A 19,413-nucleotide genomic window follows, 5' to 3' on the forward strand; every position below is an offset into this window, starting at 1 on the left:
AAAGCACATCTGCTCTGAAAAGCAGATGGTGAAGGCATCCAGCAGAATATGAACCCTTATAGCTGAGGCTGAATGAGCCACCAGTGAAAACCGGAGCAACAAATGGGAGACTGTGGAACATTTACTGGCCTCCTAAACCACAGCAAAGAGGAAAGTTAGTCCAGCAAATTACTGGACGAGATCAAAGCCAATTCAAACGATGTGGCTGCTGGTGGTATATCATTTGGGAGAAGATACATTTCAAGTCACACTACAGCTACTGCTGTGTTGTAGCTCTTTAAAACTCTTAATTAGCGACTAAGAGCTGCAGACGTTTCAGTGTGAAACCCGTTGTTTCCAACGCTGTTAGCAAACAAAAACAGCTTGAATATGAGTTTTAAAATAATAGTAGCAAACAGAACCAGCCAACACATTTGCAAAGAAAGCCAACAAATTATCTAGTTTCTCTTAAAGCCTCTCTTGCATTGTCTCGACCCACAAACCGTAAAGTTTAAAATTAATTTGAACTAATTAACCAGTAAGTGGCGCGAGAGCAGTCGGGATGATAGCGAGCAGACACACCGAGCTAAACTTTCTGCGTTTAATTTCGTGTCGCATTCAAAATAAAGTGGGTAAACTTACCTCGTCCCGGCCATTTTTCACATTGTAAACGAAGCGGACGCAATGAAGAAACTCAGCTCTGCTTCGGAGGTTAGTTTTTCGGAGCGGTGAGCACAGGACGGTCCTCCCGGCGCTGCCTGCCTGGGTGAATCCGATATGGAGTCTCCGCCTCCCCACGTGAATCATGGGGTTGGGATGGGGGTCACCCGGTCTGCAACCCCCACCGAAGCACTAATACAAACTTCCCAGCCCACATACAACTCCTCCTTTACTCCACACCATCCACCCAATCCCGCTTCACTCCCGGCTGTCCGACGACGAGCCGAAGCGTTTGTGACTCATTCAGAAACAGCTTCAAAAGTAGACCGTCCAGCCGGGACAACTGCCTGGCACCTTTAAATAGAGCTACGTGTAACCTATTGCTGTCAACCAATATAACATATTAATTTATGAATTACACAATCTTTTTTATTACTAATACCACTTTCTAACCCTTTACTTGCTCTGTATTCACCGACTTTCAGACGTATCTTGTCTCACAATGTTTAGTGAAACAAAAGGCCTCCTGAATTCCGACTCTTAAAGTCGGAGCTAAATAAGCAACCCTGAGTTCAGTATCCAATATGGCCGCTTATGAGCGTTTCCTAGGAGCAAAGAGCAGCAAATCGGTTCAAAACAGCAGCTTTTGTATAGCGTAGTGAGTGGAGTCATCATATATTAGTTGACCATATTGCTTAGTCTAACACTAACATTATCCTTAAAATCTCCAAATACACTCAGTGGTAGTTGTGAGGTTTTTTTCAAATGACAGGTGGGATTATTGTAAGGGATTTGCTCTTGTGACGCAACCAGTGACTCCACCCCCTAGCCAATCAGTGACACAGTCTTGACAACACCTTTTCAACCTGACTGAATAAGAGACCCCAGCAGAGAAGTTTCTAAAAAAAACAAAACAAAAAAAAAAAAGAAAGGGGCTGTGCCATGCAACTGGAAAACTGTTATTAGCAGACGCCATCCTGAGTAGGCACTAATGTAAAAGAGCCACATATTATAGTAATTATTACCAGTATAAACTATAAACCATCCAAAATGCCCTCTTCTCTGATTTCAGCCATTCACCTGACATCCAAAGGTGACTCAAATGCAGCATCCGCATATAAAATACTAGCTGTTACTAATCAGAATCTCAGACACTATTTTTTTAATTGGGCAGTATGGCTTTCCACCCAGGGCAGCACACCACAAGGAATGTCATTCGTAAACAGGTTTTAGCTAATTTTCAGAATGACTCAAAGAATATAAGTATTGTTAGAAAGTGTGCACAACTATTATATTGACAGAGCACGTGCTTCACAGCTTATGATTCAGTGTTGAATCAAGAGGTCATTTAAAATCTGAAATGTTTAGACTGACTACACCTCAGCTGGATAATTTAAGTTTGTATTTGGAGTAACAGAAAAAGGGTCTCACCCTGTCAGTGCTACAAACTGCACTGATTAGAGTGACAAGTTCACTCAGGTCTTGGTTTGCCACGTCACATATCACTCAAGTCTTGGACTCGTGAAAATGTTTAATTGTATTAGAGAACGTATTCACCTTAACTAACCGTTTTTAATTATGTTTTTTATTTTCACAAGCTGTATCTCGCTGCTCTCTGACCTGCAGCACTCTGCAGTAAACATTGCTCTGCGTATTCGCCCAAATGAAGATCTTATCCTGTAGACGAGCAGACAGAGACACCTGCTGGACAAAAACGACATCATGACAATAAAACAATAAAATGCATGCCATTTTTTTTATTTCAAACAAAACACTTTATTATCCACAATTACTATCGGCTCTATCTAGGTCTATGGAAATGTTTACAAAGAAAAACAAAACATGATCTAATAACAAAAAGCAAGTACTTCACATCAAGTATTATTAAATTGTGTTTTTTTCCCCCCCTCTGGCACAGAGTAGACTATGTATTGATTATTGTACATCTCATCACAGTGAATCCTTTAAGTGCTTTTCTCATGTAAATAAGGACAAACATACAAATCGTGGGGTTTCTGAAGCCGCTTCTTACCTTCATTTTGTCAACTCGTATTGTACATTGAGGTCTGCCTCTTCTTAAGTATTATAAAAAAATATTGTAAACATTTATATTAATTGCACAACATACATTCAAATACATACTGTACTGTACAGCAAAGGTTTAATTCCGTGTTGTTATCCAGTAGCACCATGTATAGCAAGCTAAACAAACTATATAGAAACCTCTAAAGTGTGGTACAAAGGAGCAACATCGAAGTCACTAATGTCACTTTTGTGTTCACTCGTCAAATGTTCTTCTGTTCTAGCTGTGAGGGAGGGAGTGTTCAGTGAAGGCCTATTCAAGGGTTTTCTGTGTAGGTGGTGGAACGATTGCAAAGGAGAAGTCTGGTCACGTCACATCTCACGGCTGTGAGGGAGATGATTCCTCATGAAAGACATTCATCAGTGTTAAAAATCAACTACACCACAACAGGTTATGGCGAGGAGTTTTTTTTTTTTTTTTTTTTTTTTTTACAGTTGTTAGAAAGTTCACATCACTTCCATGTGCAAACACGTCGGTACGGTAAATATGTTTGTCCGGGTTCCTCGTCAGCACGAGGCCGTGATGTCATCGTGTAGCAGCAGAGTCGAAGCGTAGCTCATCGTGTTTCCGTCCCAGTCCCCGCTTCCCGACCAAAAGACAGCAGATTAAAGCGATATTCTGGATGTTATCTACAAGGATTTGCTGTCAAAACCGAACACCAAACTGACCCAAATGCAAATGATTATGAGATGTTTTCCGATGCAGATAACTTAAGAAGTTTTCCTAGCTTTTTCAGTCTTAGTGTCTCATTCACGCAAAGGCAACAAAGAGCAGCACTCCCAAAAACTAAACCCGGTTTAGAGATGAATAGTATCTCCGGTTCATGGTTCAGCGAAGTGTGGTCAAGGTCCTTAGGTCTGTATACAGTCTCCATGCTCCGTCCTCTGCTGGAGGAGGCTGGTGTGGTTTGGGGCTGCAGCTGGTTACCCAACCCATCCTTCCCAAATCTGTCCTCTGCAAAACCAACAAATAAAGCCGTGTGAGTTAAAAGTGCAACCTGAGGCATCCGATAAATACCGTCGCTCCAGTTCTTTCTACTGCCACTGTGAGAAAAAGCAAAAATAGAGGATAGGAGGACTGACAACACAGCATTACAGAATGTTTTTGTTTGTTTTTTTCCTGCATTGCATGACTGTTATTGACTCGACACGATGAATGAAGAAAAATGAGCTGCAGCTGTTTTTAATGCAGGCTGTTACTGTAAATGAATGAGTACAGAGCTAAAGCAAATGGCAAGCTGCTGGGTCGCCTGAGCGAGCTGAACAAAAACCCGGAGAGAAACGGGGCGAGAGGAGCGGAGCTTGTTTGGCTGACTACAAATAGCAGATGGGTTATGACAAACTCACAGCGACTTGGACGAGGGCTTCTTCATTTTTGGCCTCTTTCGACGATGAACTGGCCTGAGGCATGCACAGCATGTACACACGCGCAGGCCAAATGCACGTGCATGGAAACAAACAGGTATAGACGCACACACACGGCGTACGCATGTAGAGGCATGCACACACACGCGCGCACACACACACACACACACACACACACACACACACACACACACACACACACACACACACACACACACACACACACACACACACACACACACACACACACACACACACACACACACAAAACAGAGACGAGTCATTAGGGGTCAAAAACAGGAGAGGCAGAAACAGCAGAGCAGTGCTTGCATGTTAGCCTGTTTGGTGTTTGTTTGAATCACTAGAAAGATTTTGGACTATGATAAAACACAGAGGCTTAAAATAAGTTCAGATTATTATTTTTATTGATTCCTCTGACCGCAGACAGCAAGCAAAATCATACAGTGCCTTGCAAAAGATTTTACGCTTGTTCTAATAAGGTTGATCTAAGGTAGCAAGGTGAGTTCCTCTGGATTCTAAGTTTGTTCTAATTCTTGAAAGAATAGGTCCTTTGGAGTGAAGTATATAAACTAAATGTTCCTGCTCTGGAAAGTTGTTCCTCTGGATTCTTAGTTTGTTCCAATTCCTTTTCTGGGATAAGCTGGAAGGAGTTTCTCTGCATAATAATCTAAAAAATATAATATTGGTCTAAACAGTGAATACTCCACAATTTCTAAAAGTAATATAAGTTTGTTCTAACTAATAAGAATATAAGAATAAGCAGGATGAAACAACATTGGGAAGAGATAATTGATTTTATTTGCTGAAACGTGTTTGTGGACAAACACAAACTCAAAGAAGCTGTTTAACTCACAGCATCAGTTGCACTATGAAGATTATACTTCTACACTTTTATAAAGTAAACTTCCCAATTCCCTTAACATATTAAAATCTTTCAGTTTATCAATGCCAAAACCAATAAATCAAACTCAATACTGTCAAACTTTATAAACAACCATTTAGGGGAGGCTCCTGAAGGTCTGGGGTCCCCTAAGTAGATGTTTAATTCACTTATGGGCCGGGCCGGCTCCGACTGCTGGGTATGGAGAACCTCAGCCTCAAATTGTGTGCTGCCTGTCAGAAAGCAATGCCTGTATTTAGTTCTCTTGTTTGTTATGTGATGTTTCTAACAAACCTCTAAATCCTAAACAGTGTTTACCCTGAGATTTAATCACACACTCTGCTGCCCTCCATCTAGCACAGTGGTTCTTAACCTTTTCTGAGGTACCGAACCCACCAGTTTCATATGCGCATTCACTGAACCCTTCTGTAGTGATAAATAAAATAAAATATAGCTCTACATTCTTAAGAGAATGAAAAATTAATAATAATAAAGACTTTGCGGTATTCTGATTTAGTAATGCAATTATATTAGTTGTGTTACCACCCCCACGCCACTAGAGGCAGTACCAACCCCGAAAAGATGCGACTAAGGAGCAGATTTAGAAGTACACCAAAAGCTACAGAATTTGGTAAAAACTGTGAGTTTTGCTGAAGAAATTAAAGACACAAGTTCAAATCCATGCTGAGACTGGAGCTCCTTCAATCAGTGCTCCTCCGCAGCTCTGATTGGCTAAGCAATGTAACGTGATCCTCTGCAGCAAGTGATGGCAAAGCGGGGCGTCATCCCGACTTTACACAAGTGTGTCTTTACCTCCGCGGCAGAGGCTCCGCCGAACCCCTGAGACCGACTCATCGAACCCCTGGGGTTCGAACCCAGGTTAAGAACCACTGATCTACCAATCAGGTGACTTCTGGTAGCAGATGGCAGAGGAAGGAGTCTGAATACATACGCCTGCTTCGGTTTCCTTTTTTGTATCATCAGTCACGCCCTACTTTGTGTCTTAACAGGGACAATCCTGATGAACTAATAACATGACAAAAATGTGAAAGTGTTGCTTTTGCGAGGTACTGCAGACGAAGCTTCGCTGTGCAGACAGAAGCCTCCCTGATTTCATTTTGCAGCTTTACTTCCATCTGGAGTGTTTGTAGATGTAGACATAGAGGAAGACATACCTGTATTCACTGAAGTGGCTTCTCTCCTTTCCCCCTGGAAGGAAGTGAAAGGGATCAACATCGCTCTGAAATGACTTGAGAGAGAGAAAGCGACGAATCACGTTCTGCCCTGAGAGGCGTCTTACTCACCCTTCTCCGGGTTGCACTGCTTGTGGCCCTTGCAGCTCCTTAAGCCCATGAGCTGCTGATGCATCGAGTTGAGCGCGTTGCGATCCAGAGTGCTGACAGCATTTATCAGCTGCGGGAACGAGCGAGGACAAAATGTCAACGGGCGTTTGTAAACTCTGGAAAATGTCAGTAAAGCTCTACCCCCTGTGGACAAAGGAATGCACTGCATTTTTTTTTTATTTTTATAGTTGTTATTGTCGAAGTATTTATACCCCACTATGGGTGTGTCTGTGCAAACAAAATACCTGGTAGGGGTCGGTGCTGAGGTCAAAGTATTCCATGAAACCGGTGGCAAATTCACAGAACAGGAAATTGTGTGTGTCATTGATGGTCCTCAGGCACCAGTATGTGTTGTTGTTGGCACTGGTGCACGCACAGAACGGACCCACTACAGGGAGAGGGAGGCCGGAGGGGAAAGGGAGGGGGAGCAGATTTAGAAAACAGCAGCTTTTCAGAAAAAGGTCGCCATAATATTGTTTTTTATCTCAATCTGCCCTGACAAACGGCAGCAGAGGTAGAAAACAAAACACCACGTTCCAAAAACACTTTCTGAAAAGCCAGTTGTCGTTCCTTACTCGTCCAGAAGGGGGCGGTCTGCCAGTGATGGTTGTCGTGGGTGAAGCAGGTCAGACCGGGCATGCTGCAGGTGTCGTTGTTCTGGAGCCTCTTCAGGAATTTGCGCAGTTTTTTTCTGCGCTTTTGCTCCTTCTGCAGCCACTGAGTCTTCTGCTTGGACGGCACTCTGACGGGAACAAAATCTCCTAGAGTGACTGAAATATTAAAAAATAATTTAAAAGAGCCTTTACTAATGACGTAAAGTGTTACCTGAGAGAGTGCATTTGCTCCACATTTAGCAGATAAGCCTCCTTACTCTTGAGAAGATCACTGAGGAGACAAATTTCAGCCGTCACCGTTTGGCGAGTCTCGGCGGCGGTCTTATTTTCGGATGACTTGCTCACCTGGGCGCGTTGCACTGGCATTCCTCTGGCCGCACCTTTTTCAGGTGACCTTTCACCTCACGCAAGTTCTTGATTTTGGTCTGCAAGGTTTCGATCTGAGAGCAGCGAGAAGAACCAGAGAGTCACCCGGAGCACGTTGCGCGTCAGACAAGCTGTGGTGTCGGATCGGTTCGGCAGAGTTTAGATAAAAATGGGAGCACCTCATGCTCAATGTGCAGTTTGTGGTCCTTCCATGCCTGAAGGGACTTGTAGAGGCCCCCGTCACACTTCACCGTGTCGTTCATGAGGATCGAGCATCTGCACGTAGAGGAAAATACGCCGTTCATGCATATTTAGCACAACACAACTGAAACTTAAAATCCATTCGGCGTAAATGCTCCCGAGTGAAAAGAGTGGATTTATCCGACAGTGAAAGCTGAAGGTTAAAGCAGAAATCATTTTTGCTGCTGTTACTGGGTGTGTTTTTAAAGTTGCCCCTGAAACAATCCCCTTAAAAATGATTAAAAGTGTTTTGAAAATGCAGTGAAGTTGTAGCTTAAGCTCCAACTGAATCCAATATCTGGCAGAGTTTGAGGCAAGGCGATTTTCTTTTTGTTAAAATATTATGGCAAACAAATAATTTATTTAAAAAACTCCTTGAATTTCATCTTATCGTCCTCTTTCTAAGTTGCCTCTGTCATCTCCAATCAGAAACAGATTCCTTGGTTGAATATGTTGTAAATCTATATTTGTGAATACTTAATAAAAGTTGCTACACCTTTTATTGTCATTATTTTTAGACCTTCATAAAGCAACTTAAGATTCATAAGATTTTATTTTCATTGCAGAACTTAAGAACAGTTTGTTTTAAAGACGCACAAGTATACCAACCTACTGTGCTGTGGAGAATGGGTCTTCTCTTTCTCTAACATGTAAATTCACCTATTTCTTGTTAATAGTTGCAGTACGTTAGCAGGTGTGTGTGAAATGGGAATCCTTAATTTTTAAATTTGCTGTTTGTTTTTTAAAAATAAAGATCCAACTTAGGATTGGGTTTGCAAATTAGCCTGTGGCTAGAAAACCTCCGTACAAAAACAATGGATCTTTGTTTTCACCAAGTAACGTTGTTTACTGTTCCGTTCCTGATTAAATAAGCTTCAACTGATTCAGATGGTGACCAGACTCGGATGATTTTCAGCTTCTTTGTTTTCAGCCGGTCGGATGTGCAGAAATCCAGTCCTTTTTCGATCGCCCAGCATAATAAAACCAAACTACAAAGCTGCGACAACCACTTTAGTCTTTGTTGCTGGAATAGCGTCCAAAGTTATCTGTTGTTGGTATAAGTGGGTTTAAAACTGAAGTCAGAGGAAGAATAAATACTAAAAAAAACTACTTAAAAAACATAATGCATTTTCTTCCTGTTGAGAAATGAGGTGAGAACGAGTGAGAGAGAGAGAGAGAGAGCAAGACAAGAAGGATGAACGTATCACAGCAAAGTTGCTCTGTTTTATCTTGAAACAGGCTGGATGTGTGCTGCTCCAGTAGGCGTCTCTAGGGAACAGATTCTGCTGTTTTAGCAATGCTAAGCTTGCTAATCGCTTGTACATGGTGCTGGAACATCAGCTCTGTAAATGTTTTCTTTAATTCTAGCTACGGGTACAACCCCGTTTGAAGAAGCACTGCTGCTGTGTGAGGCTGTATTTTTTTTCAGTCACTTCACCAGAGTGACTTCAGCAAGTGCTAATCACTTTACTCCATAATGAGGCACGTTTGTAGTTTCTGTTTTGGTTTGAAAAGGAGCCATCAAACACAGAACATCAATCTGTTTCCACCGTGTTGATTTTTCATCAAGTCGGCAAAGAGGCTGAACGACAAGGGGCCGGCTTCAGCAGGGAGGCTGGATGTAAATCAATGTTGCTGAGTTTTTTTTTTTTTTTTGTGCTTCTGTTCTCTGTCTGCTATGAAAGATGCTGGGTTTGGAAATATTGGCCGTCTTTTGGAAATCTCACAATTAAGTCAAGGCTCTTTATTCTCTAAGGGATATACACACAGTCGCTGATGTTTACACCTAGCTACGTTAACTGCGTGAATTGCTAACAAAAGACGCTAAAGGCATCCTTAAAAATAAACAAACACTGTAATCCTGACTTAGTCTTTGCTTCTAATAGAAATGATTAATGAACTCTCACAGCAGGAAGGCTAGAAATTAACATTTGCTTTGTTTAGTAACAGTTTTTAAAGAAGAATCGGTGCTAGAGCTTTACCAAAACCAGAGGCCACAAATCAGTCACATATTTATGATCACTACATCTGTTATAAAGCTGCTTAATCCTTTCATAGAAAAATTACTACTTTATTTTAGCTTCAAAGCCTCTTTTTCTTGGCCATCACTTACAGAGCTTACTGTCAGTTTTATTCTGAGAGACACATGCATTAGCTGTGGACCTGACAGCTTGAATATTTGCATACCCCCCCATCCCACACACCTGTAGGTGACTTTCAAAGCAGCAGGTGGTGTGAGCTTGTCACGGGTGGTTGGCTTGGCTGCGACTCCCATTCCGCTGAATTCTTCGCCGTCGTCTCCGGCGGCCGCGCCTCTCCACCTGTCTCTGGTCCAGCTGGCGTTCCCGGATCCCAGGGACCTGTAGCCCTCCTCCAAATCGACGGCGTACAGATCTCCATCCAGCTCGAACGAGACGGAGCGCGCCCAGCGCTTCCTGGTCACGGCCTTACTGGACTTAACCTCTGCAGATTAATTTGATTGACAGAAGATAATTTGAGCACTTTTGATCAGAGTCGGTGCATTGGACAAATATCATATATTCTGAATTTGTTTCTTTGGAATGATTTCTGGCTCCTGTGATTTCTCAACACCACCACTTGGTGGCAGCACTGGCACATGCCTCTCATGTCATGAAAACCTGGCTGCTTTAATGTCAGATTGTAGACCCGCTGCTTCCTCTTCAGGCACAGAACACGTGTATTTCTGATCAATTCATGGTGTAATAACACTTGTTGGGACAGCAGAACGGTCAAGTGAGATAAAGAACTCACTCTTTTTGTTCAGCAGTCTCTTTTTCTTAAGGACAGACGTTCTGAGCCCCCCGTCGCCACAGTTACAGTCGTCAAAGTTGGAGGTGACAGACATGGTAGAGGGACTGCTGGCCATCAGAGCCTGCATGCGAGGGGCAAACAGACCCGCCATGCCTTTACACTTATACAGCCTCAGCTTGCCGGTCGGATCCTCCACACACTGCCACTTCTGGAACAAAACCAGAAAAGGAAAGGGAAATGTATTTAAGGGGGGCCTTTTAAACAAAATGTACATTTTGCACATTTTTGTTCTTCCATTTGTGTCTCTGCTGCCATGTTTTGGCAATAAGTTGATGCTTTTTGGTGTTTGGAAAATGAGCCGTTTCAAAAACCTCCTCATTGTTGAGTAACACTGCACTGTTACTGAGCAACCTAAGCGGAGCTCCAGCACACTTGGTTGGCTGGTTTTACTCTTTGTGGGCTGTACAATGGCTGCTGGAAAATACAAGCGTTTTGTTGTTGACTTACCATCCAGAAACTGCTTGCTGCTCCTGGTTTTCATTGTATTATTGTGCATCTGTTTGCAGCCATTTTCACATGCGATTGTGAACATTGAGTTTGAGGGGGGCCGGAGAGGGCGTGGCCTGCAGCAGCTTATTTGGATTTAAAGTGACAAGAGGCCCTAAAACAGCTCATTCTGAAAGGAGCTAAAGATAGAACTGAGCAGATTAAAATCTCATTATCTAAGCAAGATTTTGCACAAAAAAAAGTAATGAACATGTTTTGCATATTCACTGCGTTCTATCCTAACCTGTGTGACAGTTCACCTTTAACGATATAGACTCAGCCCTCTTTGATTATAAAGAAATTAGATGGTATTTTCAAAAGCTTACAGTCGCTGCACATCACAGTACGTTCACAGATGGTAAATTACTATCCTGCCATGGCAACACAGTTTGTTGTTTTTTTTTTTGTTGGAAACTGAACAGCCTCTCCTTCTTGGCTCATACAGGTCAGGTACCTGTCCCGGTTGTTGGCATGAAGTCTGATATTCTGCTTTCTGGCACAAGTCCTTCACCCTCTGGTATTTTGGCAGGAAGTTTTCCTCCTGGGCCATTTCCTTCCCGTCGGCTCTCTTGTGCGGAGGCTTCCTGAAAGAACAGACAGAACATTGACAGGGAGGCCGACGCTGCCAGAACACGGCGCCTTGAATGAGAACGCGTCTTACAAAAAGGTCAATCAATAAAACATACCCCCTCTCCACCAGGAAGGAGTCTCTCCATGTTTTCCCCTTCCTGTTCAACTGGAACCTGAGAAATCAGTAAAAAAAAAACAAAAAAAAAACACACCAGACTGTGATATTTGCAGTGAGCAAACATCTGCGCCATTTCGAAATGTCACGCTCCCTTAAAAGATAATGATGCTGTACCTCTGTGTTTGAATTGTGAATTTCATTATGTGTGACAAAGCACTTCGTTTTGGTAAAAAAATATATAAATAAATAAAAAATTCTGACTAAATCCCCATTTGACTGGGTCTGTTTCACTCTCCCCTTTTCTAAATGTCGTCCAGGAACCGTCGATGGATTGCTGAGACGGCGAGCGTGTTCACCTGTTCATTGGTCGATCCGAGGCCAGAAGCTTCAGGATGGACTTGCCGTCCATTTCAGCAGGAATATCGACGCCCGCCATCTCCAGCATAGTCGGCGCCAGGTCAACGTTCAGCACGATGTGAGGATTTCTGCCAAGAAACAGGAAACTCAGCGTGATCATCATAACGCCGTTCTTTTAACCTCCAACAAAATATACGTTTCTTCTTTGATGTGAAAGTTTCCACACGTCTTTGAAATATTTCATATGTTGTTGGAATAAAACAACAAGTATGTTTTATTGGGGTTGTATGTGATGAACTAATGCAATATAGTGGATACTTGTGAAGATGAAGGAAAATGATGTGCTTTTTATCACATTTTGTAAGTAAAACTTTATGAAAAGTTTTGTGTGCATTTTCAATCGATGCCTTAGTTAATTTTTGGCATCAGAATAAAGCAGGCTGAGTACAAATGCATGTCACGCTCAGAGTTTGGTTGTGTCCAGTTACATTTACTCAGTTATATAAACATGAATAACTGAGTAAATGTTGGAAAATATATATATATATTTTCCAAATATATATATTTGGAAAATATATATATATATTTAGGAATACTGTCACTATGCTGTACTTTTTCCTTTTAGTACTTACTTTTTTTTTTTTTTTTTTACACTTGAGTAGTTTGTTGGACGGCTACATTTTACTTTTACTTCTGTAAAAATATGTTGAAGTTGTGCTGCTCTTGAGTACAATTTCTGGGTCCTCTACTCACCTCTGGCTTTTTTTTTTTTTTGAGTTTTATTTGTAAAGAAAGTCTTTGAAGAAAGAACTTTGAAAATTGTGTATCATTTCCCTTCCAATTTACATTTATGTACTTTTTTCTAATCTGTCATATAAAATCCCAACAAAATATTAACATAAAATGTGAGAAAAAGAGAAATGTTCAGTAATTAGCTGACTTCTTTTTTGCACCAGACTTCACTCAGAATAAAATGATCTTAATTCAAATTCAGAGAGCTTTCAAACCTGTTAAAATCATGAATTTTCCTAGACAACTACGCACTACGTCCTGCCAATTTGCAAATATGATCCTGATAAAACACATCATAGATTGAGATTTCAACATGATGTGATCAGATGCAAAAGAGTGAATAGTTCAGTACAGCACAAGTAACTAATATTGCTGTCAGGAAAATGAGCGTGGTAGGAAAACTACTCACGTAGCGCCTTGCTCCACATTGGGCCCCCGTACGTAGAACGGCACGCGGATATCGAACTCGTAGGGCATCGATTTGCCCTTTACCAGCCCAAACTGGCCGATATGATAGCCGTGATCTGAGGTGTAAATGAGGTAGGTGTTGTCCAGTTCTCCCGTCTCCACCAGCATGTTGTACACCTGCGGGGAGACGCGAGTCATTGAGCAGGCACACGGGGTGGAAAAGAACAAGAAAAAAAGAGAAAAAAAGTTACACTTTTTGTTTGATAGCTCAAATCTCTTGTGCCAGTTTCAAGGAAAAGGAGATTGAACAATTTACCAAGTGTGTCAGTGAATTCATTACCCCAGTCCCAGTCAGAACAAGCACAGATCTCCCAGGACCGCCGGCTGTCAGACGGGCGGTACGTGTGCGTCCGCATTTAAGGGTCGATGTGTGTTTAAAGCCTCCATCTCTGGCTCACTGCGTACCTTTTGCACGCTATCATCCACGGACAGCAGCGTCTGCATCCTCCTGCGCTGGAGCATGTTGGTGAACTGCATGTGGACGGGCTTCATCGGGCCGGTGTAGCGCAGGATCCAGTGCTTGTCTGGATTGGGAGCATAGTTGTAGCTCGGCGTTCTTTGGCAGGACGGAAAAAAAGAAGAAGAAAATAATGAGCTATAAATGATCAACTACTAAAACTTTCCATTATTGAACAGGATTTCATATTAAAAATGTGGTGTATTTTTTTTTTTTTTCAGACAGCACAATTTAAGGTAAATGCTACATCTCCAAGCTGTCGTAAAATGTTTATAGTTCTGTTGTGCAGACGCAGCATCTTTTTCTGCTGGCGAAGCCTAATGACTTTCCAGAATCGAAAGAGAACTATTTATTCAGTGTTATAATGGATCTTATATAAGCAATGTAAAAAAATGCTAACGTGCTAATCAATACGGCTGCGCATTTTAATGAAAATTTAACTCTGCTCTATGTTGACATTTAACAATTTGGAAACAATAAGTGCCAAAGAGCTGAGGGGAATGAATGCTATGGTGGATTGATTGGAAGTTAAAAAAAAAAAAAAAAAAAAAAGATAATGCATCACTGTTGTTGAATTTTTTTTCTGTAAGTTAAATAGATTGTAAAGTTCAGGACAAAAAGAAACGGAGAAATAAAAAAGGACTTCGCAGCATCAAAAACCCAAGAGGAGTGCATTTATGGAGAAGGAGCAATTAAAAGTTTCCAGAAAGACACAGAGGTTGGATTTTCTGAGCCTTCTCTGTACAAAGCCAGTGTGGTACAGGTTAATGATGCAGGAGGGATTAGATGAAGCAGCACGGGAGTGAGGGGAGTGTGTGGGCTGAGGGAGGGAATAGTAACTACAATCTCATTACTGGCCTTGGATCCTTCTCCGGAGGCCAATAGTGGGCTTGCTATTAGCCAGCAGCTACAGAGAGGCAGTCAGAGGTACAGAAGGTCAGAAAAAAATAAAACAAAAGGCTCAAATGAAAGAGATACGCGCTTGTGCATATGCATGACGAAATCATTACCTAGGCATTAAACGTACATTGTTTATTCCAATTTCTGACCATAGCTGGCAAAACAGTACAAATTAACTGGGCTCATTGTGGTGACAACACTAACATGAACAACACTGGAGCCAAACAAACTGGAGCAAAAGAAGAAAAAAATGCTGGCTGTGCATGCAGAGGCCCCGAAGCTGCCAGCAGCCTACTGTAAGCAGCAGAAGACGACATCCAGCTCAGATTATCAAATCTGTGTCATTCTACGTCAAATGAGAAGAAGCGTGAACGCAGGGATGAGTCATTTGTTACCAAACGGCAGTGAAAAAGCAAAAATGTGCTGCGTACTTGTCAGCTTTGTCCCACAGAGATCACACAAATTCTTCACGATTGAAAAAAAAAAAATCACTTTTTTGTTCAAACACCTTGCAGTTTAATTGAGCCTGAATAATGAGAGAAATACAGAGCCTTGCGAAAGCTGTCGACCCCATAGACATCCTTGCATTTTGTCGTGCTACAATGATGCTTCTTGATGTATTTTTAAAAGGATTGTAGTTGATGGACCAAAAAAAAGTAGAACAGAATTATGAGGTGGAAGTAAAGTGACTTATCTAAAAGAAAAAAAGTGTGTGGCGTGATTTGATAACCCATGTTATGCTGACAACGTAACTGAAATCCACTGCAACCAAATGTTTTAAGAAGTCACCAAATTAAAACTCAACCAGACGTGACATCGCCCTGAAAGAGACCTTTCAGTTCCCAAATCTCATTTTACCTCCTCTTGGTTGGAAAAACAAACAGGAAACCTTTCCAAATTCAGAGCGGAAAAGCTGGATATTCCTTCCCCAAACAGACCTCAAAATCCAATATGGCTGCCGTAAATGGTTTATTTGTACTCTGTTGAGACAAGGTTTTAATCAATAAAGTCAAGAGGAATCCATTGTTATTCCTCGCGATGTTTGCAGCAAGTTGATCAAAAGTAAGCAAAGATCAGATGCAAGTTTTTGGTTTGCCGTCGTCCGTTTTGTACCAGTCAGTGGTATTTGTACCACAGTTTAAGAGCAAAGTGCATTCATCTGTCAGAATGACCCGGTCAAAGTCCAGGCAAAAGTCTAATTAAGAGGTTGTTGCAAGAGTTTTACTTTTTGCTAATGTTTCCCTGCAATCTGACTGATCTACTAGTCCACAAACATGGATTTACAAAGTGTTGATTCTGGGATTCTGAATACAAATGGGTGCAACATGTAAGTTTTCATTTGTTCAATTATTTTAAATACAAGTACATTTCCTTCCACATCACAATTGACTTTTTTATTTTTTATTTTGCTGATCTATCCCAGTGGTTCCCAAACTTTCCAGCTTCTGTGTCTTACATGTGCTGAGAGGCGTTGGGGAAGGCAGCGCTGTACTGCGGGGCGGAGTCCTCTGGACCGTGCGGAGCCACGTGGCTCAAGACCATCAGCACCGGCCGGTGGGGGTAAATCCTCTTGGACATCCGGAAGTAGTTGATGCTGTTGTTGGTGATGATGTCCGTCAGGTAGTCCTGTGGAACGAGCAATTATTACCCACCAGGCACTCAGCAGTCAGTGACAGTAGAGCAGATGTCAAAGCGTATGTTGCTACGCTGGGTCAGTGTCAAATACTAATAAATCCCATTTTTTTACTTTTTCAAACTGATGAGACTCGTTCGATCAATCCACTGCTTGTATTTGATCCAACAGGAGTACAGAAAGTACAACTATCCAGAATGCATCATGCACACATTTGGTTAAATTATTGTGTTTATTTTAATTCTACACGGTTTCTGCAATAGTTAAAATAAAGAATTTTGAGGAGAGATGTAGTTTCAGTTTTTAAAGAGGCAGAGGTCCAATTTCAATGCATTCAATATGGAAGTAAAATTTCTATCATATTTGATATATCATATGATATATATCATATGATGTATATCATATTTGATATATATATGGCATTTTTATAACAACTGAAGTTAACTTATAATAGATTATGCTATGAAATGGCACTGTGTGCCTGGAAAACACATAATACGGTCCCTTTAATATAATGTTGCCTCACTTTTTAGGAGCTATAAAAGATGCAACTCTTCAGGGAAAATATTTTAGTATTATGGGAATTTTTGACTATTCCTCTAAAACCCATTTGTGAGGTCAGACACTGATGCGGGACATGGTTGACGGTTCCATTTTAATTTGAGGTGATCTATAAAGTTGAGGACTTTGTACAGCTCAGTCACGTTTTCCCTCACTAAACTCAACGAGTCGTTTCTTTACAAATCTTTCTTCGTGTGCTGGTAGGCAGTAATGTTGGAGCAGGAAGGGGCCGTTCACACACTGTTCTCACACAAAGCTAAGACCATGAAATTATCCAATTTATCTTTGTATGCTTTACAAAGAATTAATGGTTCCATTCACCGGAGTTAAGGGAGTGAACACAACACCATATCATTATCCTCTTTCCACCAAACTTAACATGTTCAGTCAGGTAAGTGCCGTTCCCCTGATCAACGCCAAACCAGGACTCCTCCGTTAGATTGTCGGACTGACAGGAAAGAACGCCACTCCATTGCTGTGGAATCCAAATGTAATGTCCTTCACACCACTGCATCTAACAATTCATCTTACACCTTGAAATGTAAAATGTGGATGTAGCCGCTTTCCCAATGGAAACTCTTTCTCTCTCTATGCGCCTTTCTTGAGCTAATCTGAGGACCAGGTGAAGCCATTTACTCTGCAGAAAGTTGGTGATCTATAGGCACTAAGCAACTTATCACCCTCTGACCCTGCTCTCTGATTATACATATCCTAGCACTTCATGGCCGATTCATACGTTTCTAACACATGAATTCATTAATTTGGGTGGACGACCCAATACTGTGTGTTTAGTAACAATAGTCTCTAAATGTGAAGTGCTTAAAATTTATACTATAATAACCAATTTTCTAAAGTAGGCCATTGTTTTGGGGCAGTTAAAGAAGCATTTTGCAACAACAATAGAGTATCAATACCTTTGGGTAGTCGCTGCTGTGTTTCTCCCGTACTCCATTTCTGCAGAGGGTGTAGTTGTAGAAGCGGGAGTTTTTCACCAGCGCCACCCATTCTTTCCAGCCAGGTGGCACATAGGAACCGTTATACTCGTTCAGATACTTTCCAAAGAACGCTGGGTGGAGAATCAGGAGGAAAGATGTTAAAAGTCGTTTTTGCTCAAGTTCTCAGGACTTTGATAAAAACGCGAAGGCCGTCACGGCGGCAGCACCGACCCGTTCTGTAGCCAGAGTTGTTGAGGTGCACGGCGAACGTGTGCGGTTCGTGGTGCACCTGCCACGAGGGCGAGGAGCAGTTCTCGTTGTTGGTGTAGGTGTGGTGGTTGTGCACGTACTTCCCCGTCAGGATGGAGGAGCGGGACGGGCAGCACATGGGGGTGGTGGAGAAAGCGTTTGAGAAATGCGTGCCTCCCTTCTCCATGATGTGGCGAGTTTTGTTCATGGACTGCATTGAGCCTGAGAGAGAGCGGGGATGTAGGGAGGAAGAAAAAAAAAAAAGAGGATTTAATATTGGGCGGGGCTGGCAGGGTTACATTCAAAGGCTAACAGCTAAAATATAAAGAACCCAAGGTGAGAAAAATTAATTTAAAAAATCTGGAAATTCTAGAAGCACAGCTGGGAAAATGTGAATATACAATTAAAAGGGAGGGTAAAATTATTGGGAATAAAGTTGGAGAAAAAAGAGCTGGACTTAAGTGAGGAAATAAACCTTTTTGGTAAAGTGTGACCCATTTGGATTTCTATGTACCCAAGGCTTTTCAGACTGATGGTGATTGTTTGGGGAAACAGATGCTTGACCATAAATTCCTCCCTCAATGGCTGCCTTCTCGCTGCCATCACACAAGGACAAAAGATGTCACAGAGGCCATTATGCTGCTACTCCAATCCAATATGTTGCTAAAGGACTCAAGCGGGTAGGGAGATGGCCGGAGTTTGGCAATCAGACAATGGAAGCCATAGGCTGGCCTTAATTCATGTCAGAAATGGAGCTGGCAACGGGGAGAAACATGACTTGGACTGAGCCAGCTGTTACGTTGCCAGGGAGCAGCTTAGGTCGGTTTTCTCTTACAAATGTTGTCTGACTGACATGGACAGAATATCTAAAATAGCAGAACAAAAGCAGAGACAGAATTATACGTACACATTATAGATTTCCTCTTTTTACTTCCTTTATTCGTGCTTGAATGTTTCAGATTGTAAAGCAGATTTTCTAATCCAAAGAAAGATGACCTCTGAGTAAATGCTTCATCTTATTTATTAAGATGAAAAGCTATTCAAAACAACCTGGTGGGATACAGAACAGTAATTGCTCCTAATTCTGATAAATGATTGTGGCACATTTGGCACAACCACTGCCAATCCGTCTTTTCCAGTAGGTTGGAGGAATGTCGGCCCAGTGTTTGTAGATCTGTTTAAATCCAGTCACACTGGAGGGTTTCTGGAGCATGAACAGCGTGTTTCAGGTCAGATCACAGCATCTCAATGAGACTTTAGTACAGACTTTGGCTAGCCTACTTCAAAATCCTTCATTTGAAGATTTCTACCCGTTCACAGGTGGACTAGGTGGTGTGCTGTGGATTGATCGATTTTCTGCATAATCTAGGTCTAGCTTGTGCTTAAGGTCTTTCTGTGAGGATTTTGTGGTAGAGAGCATAATTCATGATTCTATCAAGATGTCTTCCAGGTTCTGAGGCTTTTACACTTACACCACTGTTCGCATGATGTTCAGTTGGTGAATA

General features: G+C 41.8%; 2 protein-coding genes across 7 annotated transcripts in view; both read right to left on the reverse strand.

The window, feature by feature from the left end:
* The window catches only part of arhgap46a (Rho GTPase activating protein 46a), a 44,647-nt gene extending 42,839 nt beyond the window's left edge, over positions 1-1,808 (reverse strand). Inside the window, exon 1 of one of the 2 annotated variants that reach the window (XM_088005391.1) lies at positions 622-1,808. In XM_088005391.1, coding sequence (XP_087861517.1) covers positions 622-635 — 14 coding nt within the window. In that variant the 5' untranslated portion in view covers positions 636-1,808. The remainder of the gene's footprint in view (positions 1-621) is intronic. The other variant, XM_088005392.1, reaches the window with a different exon arrangement.
* Positions 1,809-2,381: 573 nt separating this feature from the next.
* Positions 2,382-19,413, reverse strand: part of sulf2a (sulfatase 2a) — an 89,918-nt gene continuing 72,886 nt past the window's right edge. For 2 of the 5 annotated variants that reach the window (XM_088005397.1, XM_088005396.1), the window contains exons 4-21: positions 17,891-18,130; positions 17,639-17,790; positions 15,987-16,156; positions 13,579-13,729; positions 13,115-13,290; positions 11,913-12,041; positions 11,323-11,611; positions 10,323-10,530; positions 9,755-10,013; positions 7,490-7,586; positions 7,290-7,384; positions 7,156-7,215; positions 6,906-7,072; positions 6,576-6,718; positions 6,292-6,400; positions 6,163-6,196; positions 4,069-4,122; positions 2,382-3,676 (exon numbers count right to left, since the gene is read on the reverse strand). In XM_088005397.1, the coding sequence (XP_087861523.1) occupies positions 3,646-3,676; positions 4,069-4,122; positions 6,163-6,196; positions 6,292-6,400; positions 6,576-6,718; positions 6,906-7,072; positions 7,156-7,215; positions 7,290-7,384; positions 7,490-7,586; positions 9,755-10,013; positions 10,323-10,530; positions 11,323-11,611; positions 11,913-12,041; positions 13,115-13,290; positions 13,579-13,729; positions 15,987-16,156; positions 17,639-17,790; positions 17,891-18,130 (2,564 nt within the window). In that variant the 3' untranslated portion in view covers positions 2,382-3,645. The remainder of the gene's footprint in view (positions 3,677-4,068; positions 4,123-6,162; positions 6,197-6,291; positions 6,401-6,575; positions 6,719-6,905; positions 7,073-7,155; positions 7,216-7,289; positions 7,385-7,489; positions 7,587-9,754; positions 10,014-10,322; positions 10,531-11,322; positions 11,612-11,912; positions 12,042-13,114; positions 13,291-13,578; positions 13,730-15,986; positions 16,157-17,638; positions 17,791-17,890; positions 18,131-19,413) is intronic. The other 3 variants (XM_015012673.2, XM_088005399.1, XM_088005398.1) reach the window with 3 other exon arrangements.

Source organism: Poecilia mexicana, unplaced genomic scaffold (assembly GCF_051168715.1).
Source record: "Poecilia mexicana isolate PSO_F unplaced genomic scaffold, ASM5116871v1 scaffold_5, whole genome shotgun sequence".
Lineage (NCBI taxonomy): Eukaryota > Metazoa > Chordata > Actinopteri > Cyprinodontiformes > Poeciliidae > Poecilia > Poecilia mexicana.